Source organism: Galleria mellonella, unplaced genomic scaffold, assembly GCF_026898425.1.
Source record: "Galleria mellonella isolate WM207_F2 unplaced genomic scaffold, CSIRO_AGI_GalMel_v1 utg284, whole genome shotgun sequence".
NCBI lineage: Eukaryota > Metazoa > Arthropoda > Insecta > Lepidoptera > Pyralidae > Galleria > Galleria mellonella.
In genome coordinates this window covers 432,113-449,915 of record NW_026442065.1, presented here as the reverse complement: position 1 = coordinate 449,915, position 17,803 = coordinate 432,113, and the positions used below count along the sequence as shown (strand labels likewise).

Genomic DNA, 17,803 nt, shown 5'->3' with positions numbered 1-17,803 from the left:
ATACGAATGATGTAAAATATATGAATGATAAAATAAAAACTGTAAAACATATGGTTGCCTCTTTTCTTCTTATGCAAATATAATTAAAAAGGGGACGAAAGATACACCATCAGTTGTCATTTTTCTCAATTCACAGCAGACTAGTATATAGACAATGTTTGATAAGTCAATTTTATTTGTCAATGACAAATTTTACATTACTAGATTATATATTAGAGACAGTTTATGTAGAAAGTATGCGAGCAGGTTGTATCTATATTTGATAGGGTTATATGGGCGTGTAACATTTTCAATGGACTGGCCTGGTATGAATTAACAATTTGATCAATTCTTCCTATGTAATTCCTTGTTGTTAGCGTCGAGTCGGCTGCCGGTTGCGGACAGTACCTGCGTATCGGGGGGAAAGGGATTGTTAGTAACGGGGTCTAATGAACCCATTGCCAACAATACACCCTATCAGGTCGACCTCCACGCGGTTCCCCCTGGAAACCATCGTGATTAATTCTAGAGGAATTCGTCACAATGGGCCAACTGACTTGCTTTCATCATCACCTATCATCCGTCACTGGTGCCCCGCCAGCGTATACCGATAGCGCAGGCGGGGTTACCATTCCACTATCACCCTTTAAAAAAAGTACCTGCGTATTGCGCGAGGTCGGCGGCGTCGCAGTGCGCCAGCAGCAGGCCGAGGGTAGCGCGCCAGCAGCGCGGCGCGGCGGCCGCCACCAGCGCCGCCCAGCGGCCGCGCAGCACGGCGCCCGCCGCCAGCGACACCGGGTCCGCCGCCGCGCGCCGCAGGTGCTGCTGCTGCACCGCCTGCACCAGCTCCGGGCTGCCTGCGGGGCCACGCTCGTTACGCACCGCGCACCGCGCATACATGGAGGACTCTTATCGATAAACAACAAAATTACAGGATACAGAGAAATAACACCTGAGTCCTCAGGAATAGCAACCCATGAGGTATAACGCATACCCCCCATGTGTAATGAATTTCCGCTTAACTAGCTGGTAGTTTTTTTATGCTATTTAGAATGGAAAACAAGCTGACGTCCCACCTGATGGAAAGTGGTAACCGTCGCCTATAGACATAAGCAGTGCCATGGTTATAACAGAGGATACCGTTTCGCCCTATACGTTGCTATTCCTGAAACTCAGATGTTATTCCTCTGTACCCTGTAAATTTACTGCCATATCCCACCCTTCAAACCGAAACACAGCCATGTAAACACAACTGCTTCACAGTGGAAACACGACTGGGACAGCGGTACCTTTTTTTTTTAACGTCTGGAAAATACTTTGTGCAGACCCGTACTGTGGGAATCCCCCCATAAGGTGGGAGTGTACCCAACAAAAACCAGACGTTATACCCTAGAGGTGCCATATGTCGGAGACATGGGTTCGTGTTCGCACTCACTACATCTCCGTCGGCAGCGACCCGCCCCCTGATGGTAAGAGCAGGTCTCCTCTCTCAAGATAGGATGGCTGGCGTGCTCACCCTACCACTCGGGGGATGCGCCGGTATATTAGCACATCCCCCAGGGGGACAGAGGTACCTAAGCAAACGACTTTTGTACGAAGTTTCCCTCTGGTTTCGGGAGATTCCCTCACCTCAATACAACCCACGACATCTGATAGTCGTTAGTCTTTTATTCAAAAATATTCCACGCGTCTTACAATGCGTAACACATATAACTTTACAAACATCTAACTTACCCAAGGACGCGATGATAAGAGCATCGGCCACTCTGTCCGCTTCCAAGCACAGTTCGACCGCCTCCTCCAAGTTACCGCACACGAGCGCGCGGCAAATCAAACTAGTCGAGTCTGCAATGCAACAAGAATCGTGACGTGGCGTGAATTTACTGGGTATAAAGGAATAACATCTGAGTCCTCAGGTATGGCAACTCATGGGGGGTATCATGGGCGAAACAGTGTACTCTAGTAGATTTCAACCGTGTTTCAACCGTAAAGCAGTTGTGTTTGCATGACTGTGTTTCGGTTTGAAGGGTGGGCTATGGCGTGAATTTACAGGGTACAGAGGAATAACACCTGATTCCTCAGGAATGGCAACGCATGCGGGGTTATGTTAAGTCCATGGTACTGCTCATGTCTATAGGCGACGGTTACCACTTTCCATCAGGTGGGCCGTCAGCTTGTTTGCCATTCTAAGTTGTATATAAAAAAAAAGACTGGGGCAAATGAGCGTGAGGCTCGCCTGGTGGTAAGTGACTACCGCTGCCCGTCATACCAATGGAGGTTCTGTCAGAATCTGCCACCATTGGCAGGATTGGCAACCGAAGTTAGGCTTTTAGAAATGTTTTAAGAGGGACGCTGCTGCCCTTCCCTCGGTGTCCCTTAGTCGGCTCTTACGACACCCACGGGAAGAGAAGGGGTGGACCATTCTATACTGGGACCACACAGCGAATTATTATATTACGAATACAGTTAGATTTATATAAGACAGAATCTTGTCTATAAACAACGAAGTATAAAAATTAATAACATACCTTCACCATTTGGTATGACAACGTTAGTGGCGGTTGGTTCAAGGTCGATGTTGGCGAGCTTCCTCTCGAGCAGCGCGGGACCGTCCTGCCAAACCAATTATATACTTACTTATTGACAACTTTTTGTAAAAAAAAAATACACAACAAGCGTCCTTAATGCCTTTATAACATTCGCTGACCTCCCCCCCCCCCCCTCACTATCCGTGTATCCACAATTAATATTCACTGATCGTTACTTATGATCATTCGAAAAAAGAACACACTAAGGTTGATTCCAAACTGGTACGTATGTAGGTACATATATATGGCCTTTTTAACCGACTTAAAAAAAGTTAGTGGTTCTAAATTCTATTGTTAATTTTTATGTATGTTAACCCATAACTCCGTCATTTATAAGCCAATTTGGACAATTCTTTATCTGAAAAGGTATACTTTCAGTTTGAAACATTTACAAAATCGACTTTTTCGATCGAATCGAGTTTACTTACGTAGTTTAGTTTTAAATCAACATTACTAGTTTTACCACATTTGAAATTGGTTTTTTCAAACTTAAATTATATTTCCTTAATAATTTACATTTAAATGATAATACAAATTGTTACAACGACTGAAACGTTAGGACAGACGAGTAGAGACGAGTAAAGCCGAGTGCAAGCGAATAGAGCCGAACAGTGGCGTGTACTTACCGAACGATCTGCGGCTGCGCCGACGACTTCACCCTCGGTATCCGTGGACTCGCCCTGCGGCCGCCCGCACGTTAGTAAACAGAGGTCGAAGCGGGTTATATAAATAGGGAGAAGTCTGAATCCAAATCATTTCAATACAGTGTCCTATCAGGAAAACTGGACATTTTTCCTATTCTTTTATTGTATGCAATTTAAAATGGCAAACAAGCTGACGGCCCACCTGATGGTAAGTGGTAACCGTCACTTATAGACATGAACAGTACCGTGGACATAACAGAGTATACTGTTTCGCCCGTGATACCTCCCATACGTTGCCACTCCAGAGGACTCGGGTGTTATTCCTCTGTACCCTGTAAATTCACTGCCATATACCACCCTTCAAGCCGAAACACAGCCATGCAAAAACAACTATTTCACGGTAGAAACACGAATGGGACATAGGTGCCCAAGCAAAAAACTATGATTAGGAAAAACATTCAGTTTTACTGGTAAAACACTTAAGGATGCTAATAATTTAGATTTCATATACAAATAATTATGAGTTTTGATGACAAGCAGAAGGAGTCAAGAGTAAAACAAGGTGTAATTATTTATATAACATTAGAATTTTAGAAAAGAGTACGAGCTTTTGCATACATTTAGTTGTAAAATATAGTATTTTTAGTACATTGCTGCAGCGGCCAGCAACTGAGGCATTGATGGACGAACGTGCAAATGTGGGCCGAGGTGTAGCCGAGGCACACATACGTGAGTCCATCAATGCCTAGTTGTGGCCAAGGCTTGTATAGTACTTTTCTCAAACAATGCGCGGAAATCAAAAACACAATTTTACTTTTTAAGTTCAATGACGAATAACGAATAATAATAATTTTTCACGCGCCATAATGTTCTTTTGTTTTTTTTTTCAATAAACAGCTTTCTATTTGCAAGCCAGTTCGAAATATAAATAACACCTTTTATTAGTTGCCTCCTTGGTAGCCATGTTTCGAAGTAAAAGGTCATTCCATTTTTAAATTACAGGACAGATATGAGTTTACATAGTAATTTATCTGGCCGCAAAACACGACAGATATGGATTTTCATACAACTTTTGCCGGCCGCTGCCCGCATATATCTGGCCAGTACGGCAATTTTGATTTATCTCGAAGAAGATTGTCAAAATAATGCTCACATTTCCAAGCATGTTTGAGCAAAAGTTAATTTGATATTTGCTAGAATTTTACACTATATGAGACACGAGACAAGGTTAAGGATGCGAGAACTTTTATATATATTTATATAGTACTCACCCGACTGAGACCGGAGAGGTCCTGTGTACCGTCCGTAGCCGAGATACTCTTGAATTTTGAAGGCAGCTCGTCTTGTTTGTAACCTTTATAGGAAATATTACCTTTATAAGTCATATTTTAAGTATTCTGATATTAAAAAATATATAATATTTAACAAAGAGATTAAATGGGTTAAACAAAATTCTTCACTTATTTCATTAACTATTCATGGATATTGTTGTACATACATACATATCTGTCACGCCTGTCTCCCATTAGGATAGGCAGAAACAATGGAACGCCAAATGCTTCGATTCAAACAAACCTCTTTCGCTTCCTCCACATTCATCAATCTTTTCATACACGCTCGCCGGTTACGGGTTCTTTTAATTTGGCCCTTCCTCAGCACGTCGCCTATTTGGTCGACATACGTCCGTCTAGGGCGGCCCCTACCGACATCTCCATTCATTCTTGCTCAATAAATCAGGATATTGTTGTATTAGTCGATAACAGCCTCCTCCATGGGGGGGGGGGGGGGGGGGGGGGGGGGGGGCATTGCCAGTAGTTGTCACGCTTGGCAGGCGGGTTGGCATCCGCAATTAAGATTTCAACCGTGTTTCAACCGTAAAGCAGTTGTGTTTGCATGAGGCTGTGTTTCGATTTAAAGGGTGGGATATAGCGTAAATTTACAGGGTACAGAGGAATAACACCTGAGTCCTCAGGAATGGCAACGCATGGGGGGTATCATGGGCGAAACGGTATACTCTGTTACGTCCATGGTACTGCTCATGTGTATAGGCGACGGTTACCACTTTCCATCTGGTGAGCCGTCAGCTTGTTTGCCATTCTAAGTTGTATAGAAAGCTCAGCAATGGATAATTAACGGCTGATATGATGTTGATAGAAATCCTTAGCTTCTTGTAGAAATGGCAATACATGGCGACTAATGGAACTTAATGGCAAAAGGATGAGTAGCAGCTCCCCTCTTAAAACAACACTAAAATCCTAACTGCAGTTGCCAAGCCGCCTGCTAAGCGTGGCAACTACTGACAAAACTCCCCCTAATAGGGGAAGGCCTATGTCCAGCTGTGGACAGTTAACGGCCAATCTGATGATGACGCAAAAATACCACAGTCCTTGTAGAAATAACAACACATGAGGGGTACTGTGGGTGTCACAGTGTATTCTGTAAAGTTCACGGCGCTGTTCATCTTTATAGGCGACAGTTACCACTTTCCATCAGGTGGGCCGTATGCTTATTAACTATTTTTACTATCATAAAAGTGTAATTAAAACGTCACAAAACTAACCTAACAAGTTGAGTGCCTCATTGCGGAAGTCGGGCAGGAAGTTGGCGCGCAGGAAGAACCACGTGTAGCGCTCGTCCTGGTCCGTCGCCTGGTCGCCCTGCTGCCGGCAGTACCTGCCGACCACACACTTCATCACAGCCCACAACAACGTGCATACATATAAAAAAAAAATTATCGACAACAAAAAAATAACAATCAATGTGACCATACTTTTGTTCTATCACCAATAGTTTCCGCAGCGCACGCGATCAAAGATATTTTATAGCATTTTTTTACACCTTGAGTTACGTTACTAAAGTTTTAGTAAGAATCCCTAATCTTTTCTAGCAATAAATATAGCCTATGTTACTCAGGGTGAACATAGCTTTCTAATGATGAAAGAATTTTTGAAATCGGCAAAGTAGTTTTTGAGTTTATTCATTACAAACATACATACACACAAAAATACTAATCTTTTCTCTTCAAAAGATAAAGTAACTTTTACCAAAATTTTTTTATTGAAATTGGTTCAAATGAGTTGCTTATATAGAGCGTTCACTGTAATAATATATCGCCATGTAGGTCCCGGCATAGAATGGACCACCCCTTTTTTTATTATTATAAATTAAGCCACGATGTTTTCCAGGGGGAACCATGTGGGGGTCGATCTGACGGGTATATTGGTAGTAATAGGACCCTTAGTCTCCATTACTGACAATTCCTTCCCCTTTTACGTAGTATTCGAGACAGCTCACAAGATAGGCTAGTGTTTATCTTGGTGGAACGTGGGAAGCGGCGTATATCGACTAGTATAATATGAAGGCGCGTTACTCGGCGAGGCTGTGGTGGGCGGCCGCGTCGCCGAGCGCGGCGTCGAGCTGCGCGGCGCGCGCGGCCAGCTGCGGCTCGCTCACCACGCGCCAGATCCGCACCACCCGCTGCGGCCCGTTCTCCGTTTGGTTTTGCTCGATCGTCACCAGTTTGCCGCCGAACTGTACATACAATTTTATGTTAAAAAAAACACGAAATGACTAGTAATGATGTTTGGTGTTCCTATTGCTAAGTGTACTCTATTAGAGGGACCTTCACATGATCCCTCTTGGGAATTACTGCGATTTCCAAGAGGGACATCGTAAAGGTGAATTCGTTACAGGGAAATAACTAGTTTTTTCTCAAACACGCTTGGAAATGTGAGCATTATTTTGACAATCTTCTTCGAGATAAATCAAAATTGCCGTACTGGCCAGATACATGCGGGCAGCGGCCGGCAAAAGTTGTATGCAAATCCATATCTGTCGTGTTTTGCGGCCACATAAATTACTATGTAAACTCATATCTGTCCTGTAATTTAAAAATGGAATAACCTTTTTTTTCGAAACACGGCTATCAAGGAGTGCCTAATAAAAGGTTTATTTAAAATTCGAACTGGCTTGCAAATAGAAAGTTGTTGGTCTTAAAATTGTCAAAATAATGCTCACATTTCCAAGCATGTTTGAGAAATAATTTTAATCTGTCAACCTACAGTGGTGTTTGTTCAGCATGCACCGATAGTGTAGATGGGGATATCATTTCTATTAGCATCTATTAAAAAAGCATTATGGACATACAGAATATCTATTACCTCTTGTGTATTTTCATTTATGAAAATTAAGATGTATATTTTTAATTTATTAATTTTACTGTTTGATTTTTTTTTTTATACGACTTAGAATGGCAAATAAGTTGACGGCCCACCTGATAGAAAGCGGTAACTGTCGCCTATAGACATGAGCTGTACCATGGACGTAACAGTAGATACATATACTGTTTCGCCTATGATACTCTCTATGTGTTGCCGTTCTTGAGGACTTAGGTGTTACCTCCGTACCCAGTAAATTACCATAACCCACTCAACGCCGTAACCCACCCTTCAAACCGAAACACAGCCATGCAAACACAACTGTTTCACGGTTGAAACACGAATGGGAGAGAGGTACTCAAGCAATCGACTTTTGTATAAAGTCTCCCTCTGTTTGATAAATATTCTTTATTTAATGTGTACAATTAATTATGTTGTATAAGTTTTGTGTAACGGAGTCGGCATGTGTATGTGAGTGCGTGTGCAAGTGCGTGTGCAAGTGCGGTATGGGTAGGGCGTGACTGTGTGTACGGATGGAGTGCGAGCGTGAGTATAGGTGATGTGTGTATGAGGTGAGAATAGGGTGCGCGGGCGGCGCGTGTGTAGTGTGTAGTGTGTAGTGTGTAGTGTGTAGTGTGTAGTGTGTAGTGTGCGTGGTGCGTGTGTGGTGCGCGTGGCGCGCGCGTGTGTAGTGTGTAGTGTGTAGTGTGTAGTGTGCGTGGTGCGTGTGTGGTGCGCGTGGCGCGCGTCCAGACCGCGTGGCGCGCCGGCGGCGCGCGCAGCCAGGCGGGCGGGCGCGGCGGGTGCGCGGGCGGCGCGTGTGTAGTGTGTAGTGTGTAGTGTGTAGTGTGCGTGGTGCGTGTGTGGTGCGCGTGGCGCGCGTACAGACCGCGTGGCGCGCGGCGGCGCGGCGCAGCCAGGCGGGCGGGCGCGGCGGGTGCGCGGGCGGCGCGTGTGTAGTGTGTAGTGTGTAGTGTGTAGTGTGTAGTGTGTAGTGTGTAGTGTGCGTGGTGCGTGTGTGGTGCGCGTGGCGCGCGTACAAGACCGCGTGGCGCGCGGCGGCGCGGCGCAGCCAGGCGGGCGGGCGCGGCGGGTGCGCGGGCGGCGCGTGTGTAGTGTGTAGTGTGTAGTGTGTAGTGTGCGTGGTGCGTGTGTGACTCCCGGGACTAGGCGGTAGCGCGGGTGGCGCGCGCGGCGTCGCGGCGCAGCCGGGCGGGCGGGCGCGGCGGGTGCGCGGGCGGCGCGTGTGTGTGTAGTGTGTAGTGTGTAGTGTGTAGTGTGTGTGCGCGTGGTGTGCGCGTGTGTGTGTGTGTGTGTAGTGTGGTGCGCGTGGTGTGCGCGTGTGGTGCGCGCGTGGTGCGCGTGGCGCGCGTACAGACCGCGTGGCGCGCGGCGGCGCGGCGCAGCCAGGCGGGCGGGCGCGGCGGGTGCGCGGGCGGCGCGTGTGTAGTGTGTAGTGTGTAGTGTGTAGTGTGCGTGGTGCGTGTGTGGTGCGCGTGGCGCGCGTACAGACCGCGTGGCGCGCGGCGGCGCGGCGCAGCCAGGCGGGCGGGCGCGGCGGGTGCGCGGGCGGCGCGTGTGTAGTGTGTAGTGTGTAGTGTGTAGTGTGGTGCGCGTGGTGTGCGCGTGTGGTGCGCGCGTGGTGCGCGTGGCGCGCGTACAGACCGCGTGGCGCGCGGCGGCGCGGCGCAGCCAGGCGGGCGGGCGCGGCGGGTGCGCGGGCGGCGCGTGTGTAGTGTGTAGTGTGTAGTGTGTAGTGTGGTGCGCGTGGTGTGCGCGTGTGGTGCGCGCGTGGCGCGCGCGCGTACAGACCGCGTGGCGCGCGGCGGCGCGGCGCAGCCGGGCGGGCGGGCGCGGCGGGTGCGCGGGCGGCGCGTGTGTAGTGTGTAGTGTGTAGTGTGTAGTGTGTAGTGTGTAGCGTGGTGTGCGCGTGTGGTGCGCGCGTGGTGCGCGTGGCGCGCGTACAGACCGCGTGGCGCGCGGCGGCGCGGCGCAGCCAGGCGGGCGGGCGCGGCGGGTGCGCGGGCGGCGCGTGTGTAGTGTGTAGTGTGTAGTGTGTAGTGTGTAGTGTGGTGCGCGTGGTGTGCGCGTGTGGTGCGCGCGTGGTGCGCGTGGCGCGCGTACAGACCGCGTGGCGCGCGGCGGCGCGGCGCAGCCAGGCGGGCGGGCGCGGCGGGTGCGCGGGCGGCGCGTGTGTAGTGTGTAGTGTGTAGTGTGTAGTGTGGTGCGCGTGGTGCGCGCGTGCGCGTGTGGGCGCGCGGCGGCGCGGCGCAGCCAGGCGGGCGGGCGCGGCGGGTGCGCGCGTGGTGCGCGTGGCGCGCGTACAGACCGCGTGGCGCGCGGCGGCGCGGCGCAGCCAGGCGGGCGGGCGCGGCGGGTGCGCGGGCGGCGCGTGTGTAGTGTGTAGTGTGTAGTGTGTAGTGTGCGTGATGCGTGTGTGGTGCGCGTGGCGCGCGTACAGACCGCGTGGCGCGCGGCGGCGCGGCGCAGCCAGGCGGGCGGGCGCGGCGGGTGCGCGGGCGGCGCGGGCGCGGGCGGCGCGGGCAGGCGGCCGAGCGGCGCGCCGCCGAACGACTCCAGGATGCTGCTCTGCGCCGCGCTGCTCTGCAACACGACACCACACGCAACGCGCGCCGTAACATACCGCCGCTCTCACACACGGTACAACTCTTTGTACCCTCCACACTCTTCTTCGAAACCCCCAGTCTCCCAACTACTTAACGAGGAAATTCCAGTATCTTTTTGAAACTCACGATCGTAACCCTCGATTCAGTAATACTCTCCAACTATCTTTCCCCTCTCACCGTACTGGTTACGCTTCAAACTCTTTTCTCCTACATTCTTCACGACTCTGGAACGCGCTCCCTGATGTCATTAAGAGACTACCGACTAAACCATCTTTAAAAAAAAAATATTCATGCTCACTTTTTTACTTTATCCGAGCAGTAAGTACTTTATATTATTCTCAATTTCATATATAATATAGTATATATCGAATATGTAGTAGTACGTACATTTGTTATTCATATATATTTATTCATATATATATGTAATTTTAATATGTATGTAAATAAATAATTACTAGTACCATATTCGAGTATTCTGACACTTCCTTCTGGTTGACTGGAACAGAATGCTTTTAGCATTAAGTCCGCCATGTACACATATTTGTACTAATAAATAAATAAATACCAACTTACAATGTTTCAATAAACAAAAATTCACCATCAAGATTAGGGCTAGCGTCGCGTTCAATGTATCTGCGATCGCGTAAACTAGCGCGAACTATCGGCCCGAACGTGGTACAATGTACTGCGGCGATCCTGGACGCAGTGAGGCCGCAAGTAACCAGTCGAAGGCAACGTGCTGATGTTCCGCGACGAACAGTCAGCAAGTAAAGGTGAGGCGAGCCCGAGAGGAGTAGGAGAGAGAGAGCGGCGAGACTCACGGCGGCGGAGGCGCGGCCGCCGAGCAGCGAGTGCACGGCGAGGTGGTCGGGCCCGCCGACGGCCAGCAGCGCGGGCGCGCGCGGGCTCCACGCCGCCTGCAGCGCCCACCGCGCCTGCTGCCACACCTGCACCTGCAGCCACCCGCCCTGCGCACCGCCGCCAACCTTACTCACACGCCACGCCTCACATATATACAGTATACACTAGTACATTTAACAGAATGAAAACTCTATCGTCCGTAATGTATTAAATATAAAAAAATGTAGTCGAGTGGTTCACACACAAAAGTGTAATAAACAAAAACTAAACACTCGCACATTAAACTAAATACTGTAAACACAATTGAAAAATTTCAAGTTGTAACTAGAGAGGTGAATACCAAAACCCCTGACTTAAAATTCTATCATATAATCTATAAATGCATCATTGTAAACTATTCTCAGTATCCTTATGTAATAATAACTTACTGATTTTTCTGTGCAATAAACAATAATAAAAACATTAATATAAATTATATATTAACACAATATACGATTACTATACGACCATAACAATAAACAGTTGCAACTCAATCAAAAATATTTTTTTCATTTGGCAATGAGTTGTTGCCCAATATGCCACAAAAAAAAATAACGTATTACATATTCTCTATTGCACTTGTAAAAAAAAGAGATGATTAGTTTAACAACTTGTTAATACTCACTGTATTATTATTTTCGAATTTCGAATAGAATTTTAAAATTTACAATACAACGATTGCCAAGTAGCTAAAGTATATATTTAAATTTGGAACAGGACAAATTTTCAAATGTAGAAGGCGGCGGTTACCGGACGCGTGTCGTTGGGGTCCCAGAGCAGCACGCGACCGTCCTTAGAGGCGGACAGCAGCAGCGCGGGGTCCTGGCGGCACCACGACAGTGCCAACACTCCCTTGTGGTGGCCCTCCAGCGACACCAGCGGCGACGCCGCCAACCTGCAACCAACATACACACACTCGTATTTACGTCTGCTTCAATAGAACTTATGAAAGTGTCCTGATGACTGATCAGACTGATGTCCAATAATATTACAGATCAAAAATCAATCAAATGTTTTATCCGATAAAATAAAAAAAATCCTATTTTAATTTATCTTGTTACTGCACCGAAGTCGAATTAAAATTATGACCATTTTCACAAATTATTACGTAGCTTTGTCATTTTAATAATTTTAAGATATCTAAATCTCTAGTTAGCTCGACTTAACTTAGTCTTATTACAGAGTCGATTGAGAATGTAACTCCACATGACACCTGAGTCCTCAGGAATGGCAACGCATGGGGGGTATCATGGGCGAAACAGTATACTCTGTTATGTGCATGGTACTGCTCATGTCTATAGGCGACGGTTACCACTTTCCATCAGGTGGGCCGTCAGCTTGTTTGCTATTCTAAGTTGTATAAAAAAAAACTTTCAGATCATCATCATATCAGCCTTTAACTGTCCACCGCTGGACATAAGCCTCCCCCTAGGGATTTGGAGATGTTTTAAGAGAGACTCTGCTGCCCATCCCTTCCCATCCTTAGTCGCTTCTAACGACACACATGGGAAAGTAATGGGGTGGCCCATTCTATACCGAAACCATACAGCAAAAGTTACCTATAGACATTTTGGCTTCACTTAATGTATTTAAGCATTTATTTATTTATTTAAATAATTTTATTTAACAAATAAAAACATTTAAGGAGAGGGCAACATAATCTGAATGTATTTATTTATAAGGCAGCTGGTACACGTGAATGTTTTGAAAACAGTACATAACATACTACCTGAGGTCCCAGAGCTGTATGACGGGCGCCTGGTCGTCGTCGGAGGCGACGCAGAGCTGCGTGGCGACGGACGGATGCCAGGCCAGCGCCCGCCACCGGCTGCGAGACTGCGAGTCGCTGCACACGTGTAATAGTATAAAACACTCTATATGCAAGATGAAGTTTAAATCGTTATTATTAATCTTTGTGTTCAGAAGATCTAACATTAAATGTTTTCCATAATTTCCGAGCGGAACGGAACATAAAATTATATATTTATTCATTCATTAGTACATACTACAATTACATAATATATCTTGTTTAAAAATATTAAAATATCGTCCCTTTGGACTTTTATAATAGGAACAGGGGGCCTACCATGAAATGAAATCCCGAATTTTCGGGCTTAATTTTGTGTTTTTGTTCGTACCTAAATCGACCCAGTAAATGGAGGTTAACGTTTCATTCATCATAAATCCTATTCTAATAGTCCAGAGAAATGATATTTTAATATTTTTAATAATTTTAAACCGCATGTATTATGTAATTTTAACATCAAATTTTTATTTCGTTCGTCCCCGAAATTTCGGAAAATATTTCATGGTAGGCCCTCAGATCTAATTATGGCTAAAAAGAGCCGATTGCAGGTAGGTATAAATAAAAAAAAATTTACGAAATTATCAAATTAAAATATTTAAGTTAAGAAACATGGTCTAGAGTAACAGCGCTTCAGCGTCAACCCTGGTACTATAAAACCACAGTTAATAAACACACTTACCTCAATTTCATAATCGGTTCATTCTTCCTCAAGTCCCAAACGACGCATCTTGTTGCAAATGTGGAACCCAAAATGTGTTGAACCTGAAATTTATTTATTTAACATTTTATAAAAAAATATCCATATATTATTTAGGTAATTAATTTTACAAGGTGAATTTACAGGGTACAAAGGAATAACATCTGAGTCCTCAGGAATGGCAACGCATGGGGGGTATCATGGGCGAAACAGTATACTCTGTTATGTCCATGGTACTGCTCATGTCTATAGGCGACGGTTACCACTTTCCATCAGATGGGCCAGCTTGTTTGCCATTCTAAGTTGTATAAAAAAAAAATATTTACGTGGAAGAAAATTATAAAATTAAAGCACATGTTACATTTACAAATATTATGACTGAATTTCAGGTTTTTTATATTTTAGTATTTTTTATACCACAAAAGTGGCAAACAAGCATACAGCCCATCTAATTGTAAACGGTCACTGTAGCCTATGGACGTCTGCAACACCAAGAATGTCACATGCGCATTGCCGACCCTGAAGAAATCTTAATATACCCTTTTTGAAAAACTCTATACTTACAATAAAAATTAAAATAAAATCTCAAAAATCTTTTTTCTTCTATTTTTATAAACATTTCAATGCAGTGGACAGTCAGAGACACCTTTATCGCTAAATATATGGGGAACAGGGATTTTTAAAAATGGAGATTAGCAGCCCTATTGCTAGCAATATACCTTATCAGGTCAACCTCCATGCAATTCTCCATGAAAACCATCGTGACTAATTTATCATTAAATTCGTAACAATGGACCTGTCCTTGCGCTCTCAGCAATGATCCCTCACTGGTGCCCTGCCAGTGTATACTGATAGCACAGGTGGGGGTACCATTCCATTATCATCTATTAAAATACCCTCAGATATAAAAACTTGGCATTTAAATATTTAACAACATACTTGTTGATTCCACGCGAGCCCCTGCACATGGTCGTATGGCTGACTTCTATTTCCGGGGGCCATTGGCTGACTGGTATTGTTCAAGTCCCAGATGAAGATCTCGCTCTCTGATGCACCTGACGCGAGCAGGTTCTTCTGGTATGGGTTGATGTCCAGTGCTGACACATGACCTGTTAAAGATTTGTTTAATTTTATTAATAAATTTATAACATCTCTTTTTAGCTTCTAGCTAAACCGCCAGTTTTTTTTTTTTTTTTGATGGGTGAAAATGGTCTGGTAACCCCGGCTACGCTAACAGGATACACTCGCGGAGCACCAGTGAAGGGTGATAGATGAGAATGAAAACAGGCCAGTTAGCACATCATAATGGATTCATCAGGAATTAACCGTGATAGTTTCCAGGGGTAACCGCGAGGAAGTCGACCTGGTTGGGTATATTGCTAGCAATGGGATTCTCAGTCTCCATTACTAACAATCCCTTTCCCCCCGCTGAACCGCCAGTTGCTGCTGGGCAAAATTTTTGATGACACCCTAAAAAAACTACTAAGGAAAGGGGGAGGGATTGTTAATAATGCGAACTACTAGCCCCATTGCTAGCAATATACTCCGTCAGGTCGACCTCCATGTGGTCCCCACTGAAAACCATCATGCTAAATTCCAGGGTATATTCATCATAGTGGGCTAACTGACCTGTCCTTTTCATCATCCCCTATCATCCCTCACTGGTGCTCTGCCAGTGTATACTGATAGCGCAGGCAGGCCACCATTTCAAATGGAGTTTGACAACCCCATTACTAGCAATATGCCTTATTAGGTCGACCTCCATGTGGTTCCCCCTGGAAACCAACGTGGACAATTCTTGTTGAATTCGTCACAATGGGCTAACTGACCTACTTCATCCTCACATATCATCCTTCACTGGTGCCCCGCCGGTGTATACCGATAGCGCGGGTGGGGTTACCATTCCATTATCATCCATTAAAAAAAAACAAAAAAAACTGAGGAAACTCCCGTTATGGGGAATGCCTATGTTCAGCATTGGACAGTTAATGGCTAATATAATAATAATATAATAATGCCATAATAATAATAATATAATAATGCCATAATAATAATAATATAATAATGCCATAATAATAATAATATAATAATAATATAATGTATTGACATGCTATGAGAACAGACTCAAACATTTTAACATGAAGAGTTTGGTTGCGCGTCGTAAAATTATTGATCTAACATATTTATATAAAATTGTAAATAATGAATTGGAGGGTAATTTATTGGAGTACATTAACCTGAGAGCCACTGAACACTCTTCTCGTACAACTAAACTTTTTTCTATACCGTTCGCAAACAATAATGTGTCATATAATAATCCAATATACAGAATGTGCAAATTGTACAACGACATTGATTGTAAATCGGATATTGACATATTCTATCAGAAATTTTCATTGTATCGAAGCACTTTACATACATTGATAACTTAATAGTTGTTATGCATAGTTTGGTAGTTTTGTTTTTGATTCTTGTTTTGTATCTAGTTTTTATCATTAATTCTTTTTGTAGTAAAAATTAACCTATTTTGTTTCATCTCTGTGAATGTTGAGTACAACTATAATTGGATTGCAAACTTATAATGCTATTGTTGTATTCTATTGTTAAAAGTTTTGTTTGTAATCTGTTGTTGTATCACAAAAATAAAAATAAAATAAAATAATAATGCCATAATAATAATAATATAAAAATTATACAACAACTAGTCCATATAAAAAGTGGAAGATAAAGGGTTATCAGCAGTTGGTAGTGGAATGAGTTACTTGTTAACTACATACTAATATAACACAGATAACATGACAATTGTTTTGCTGATAAATAAAAATTAAACAATATATTTATAACATTTTTATTACAAATGTAGCAGTGAGTAGACTACAATTATTCAATTCTATATAAAATTTTTTTTTCAGAAGTAGTATAAGGCCTATGCAAACAATAGTGTATAATCCGTATTGAGTTAAATGCTGTAACCATGGAAACAATAGAAATACTCCTCACGTCGACCACTAGATGGAGTTGTTATTTTAGTATCTGTGTGCTACAACGCGATATTAAGATTTCTAACCTGTATAATAATGTATAATGTATTTCTATATAAGCTAAATAGTATATTGAACAGCAATAAATCTCATCTGGTACAGTTCAAGGGTGTATTTATTTATTGAAACCTAAATTAAAATGTACCTATACTCATGGATGTGAATAAGGGTTTGTTCAAATAGTGTCATTTTATGTATGGAAAAACTCTTTGCTCAACACACCTGCATGGTAGAATGCAATTTTAAACATTTTATTATAACTGAAATAATATCATATTGAGAATTACCTCTTATTAGACTGAAAAGAACCTGAACAAACAAGACAAACTAAAGAAAATATTGTTTTTACATGAAATACACTTCACCTCTAAATGCCTTTATGTTATGCAGGTAACTTAAGACAATTCCTTGGATTAAATGTGTGAAAGAATTATCTTACAGTTTAAGAAACTATATTATATTTTAAACACCTATAAATTAAGGTTAAAAATGGCTTATATTTTATGGTACATTTAGTACCAACTGGTACTAGATAAAATCCATTATATGAACAGATATGGCCTACTTATGCCAATTGTTTGAAATATTTAAACTCATAAGAGTTTAACATGTGTTGCTCATACAAATTGGGAATCTGTAGTAGGCTATATATAGTGTAAATATATTTTAATTATTCTAGAATTAATTATAAATAATAATTATTATTATTTGAGCTATTGATTCCAGATTTATTTATTTTATTTCTTGTTTTATGTGTATGTCTATCTATATCTGCTGTTATACATATGCTATAAATAATGCAAATAAATTATCTATTATTCTATGTAATAGTAAACAAACAAACATAAATTAGGTACCCCTCTGTAACAAAAATATTATAATACGGTGAACACTCAATATAAGCAACTCATTTACAACAATTTCAATAAAAAAAATTGTTATTGGGAAAAGTTGTTTATAGGGAAAAAAGGAGTATAAAAATATTTACCATCTGGAAAATATTTTTACTTACTTCTTTTACTAAGCTGAGTAGAATAAAAAATATATAAATATATGCTTATAGAGGTTGCTTGAACACTCTACATATAGAGAGTACACTGTAATGCCCACCATTTACACTATTTAGGTGTATTAAATGTATGAAATTGTAGTGGAGGATTAAGGCCAATATAAATTATATATATTTTATCTATGGACAAAATATAGGTTTACTAAAATTTATATTTTAAAACTGCATTGTAGCATGCAATTTGTATTGGTGTATTTATACGTAAGCCACTATATTATAATACTAAATTTGCATGCCTTTAGATAAGGCGAAATGTGTAGATCTATTATATTTAAGACCATTATTATTACCACA

The 17,803-nt window shown here is 43.3% G+C and overlaps 1 protein-coding gene across 3 annotated transcripts in view; it reads right to left on the bottom strand.

Annotated features, from left to right (window-relative positions):
• LOC113516154 (protein transport protein Sec31A) overlaps nucleotides 1–17,803 on the bottom strand; it is a 33,409-nt gene that overhangs the window by 14,373 nt on the left and 1,233 nt on the right. For 2 of the 3 annotated variants that reach the window (XM_052895539.1, XM_052895540.1), the window contains exons 4-16: nucleotides 14,339–14,508; nucleotides 13,382–13,464; nucleotides 12,625–12,741; nucleotides 11,646–11,790; nucleotides 10,817–10,963; nucleotides 9,832–9,972; nucleotides 6,582–6,742; nucleotides 5,772–5,884; nucleotides 4,483–4,565; nucleotides 3,194–3,247; nucleotides 2,508–2,592; nucleotides 1,714–1,824; nucleotides 639–836 (exon numbers count right to left, since the gene is read on the bottom strand). In XM_052895539.1, coding sequence (XP_052751499.1) covers nucleotides 639–836; nucleotides 1,714–1,824; nucleotides 2,508–2,592; nucleotides 3,194–3,247; nucleotides 4,483–4,565; nucleotides 5,772–5,884; nucleotides 6,582–6,742; nucleotides 9,832–9,972; nucleotides 10,817–10,963; nucleotides 11,646–11,790; nucleotides 12,625–12,741; nucleotides 13,382–13,464; nucleotides 14,339–14,508 — 1,608 coding nt within the window. The remainder of the gene's footprint in view (nucleotides 1–638; nucleotides 837–1,713; nucleotides 1,825–2,507; nucleotides 2,593–3,193; nucleotides 3,248–4,482; nucleotides 4,566–5,771; nucleotides 5,885–6,581; nucleotides 6,743–9,831; nucleotides 9,973–10,816; nucleotides 10,964–11,645; nucleotides 11,791–12,624; nucleotides 12,742–13,381; nucleotides 13,465–14,338; nucleotides 14,509–17,803) is intronic. The other variant, XM_052895541.1, reaches the window with a different exon arrangement.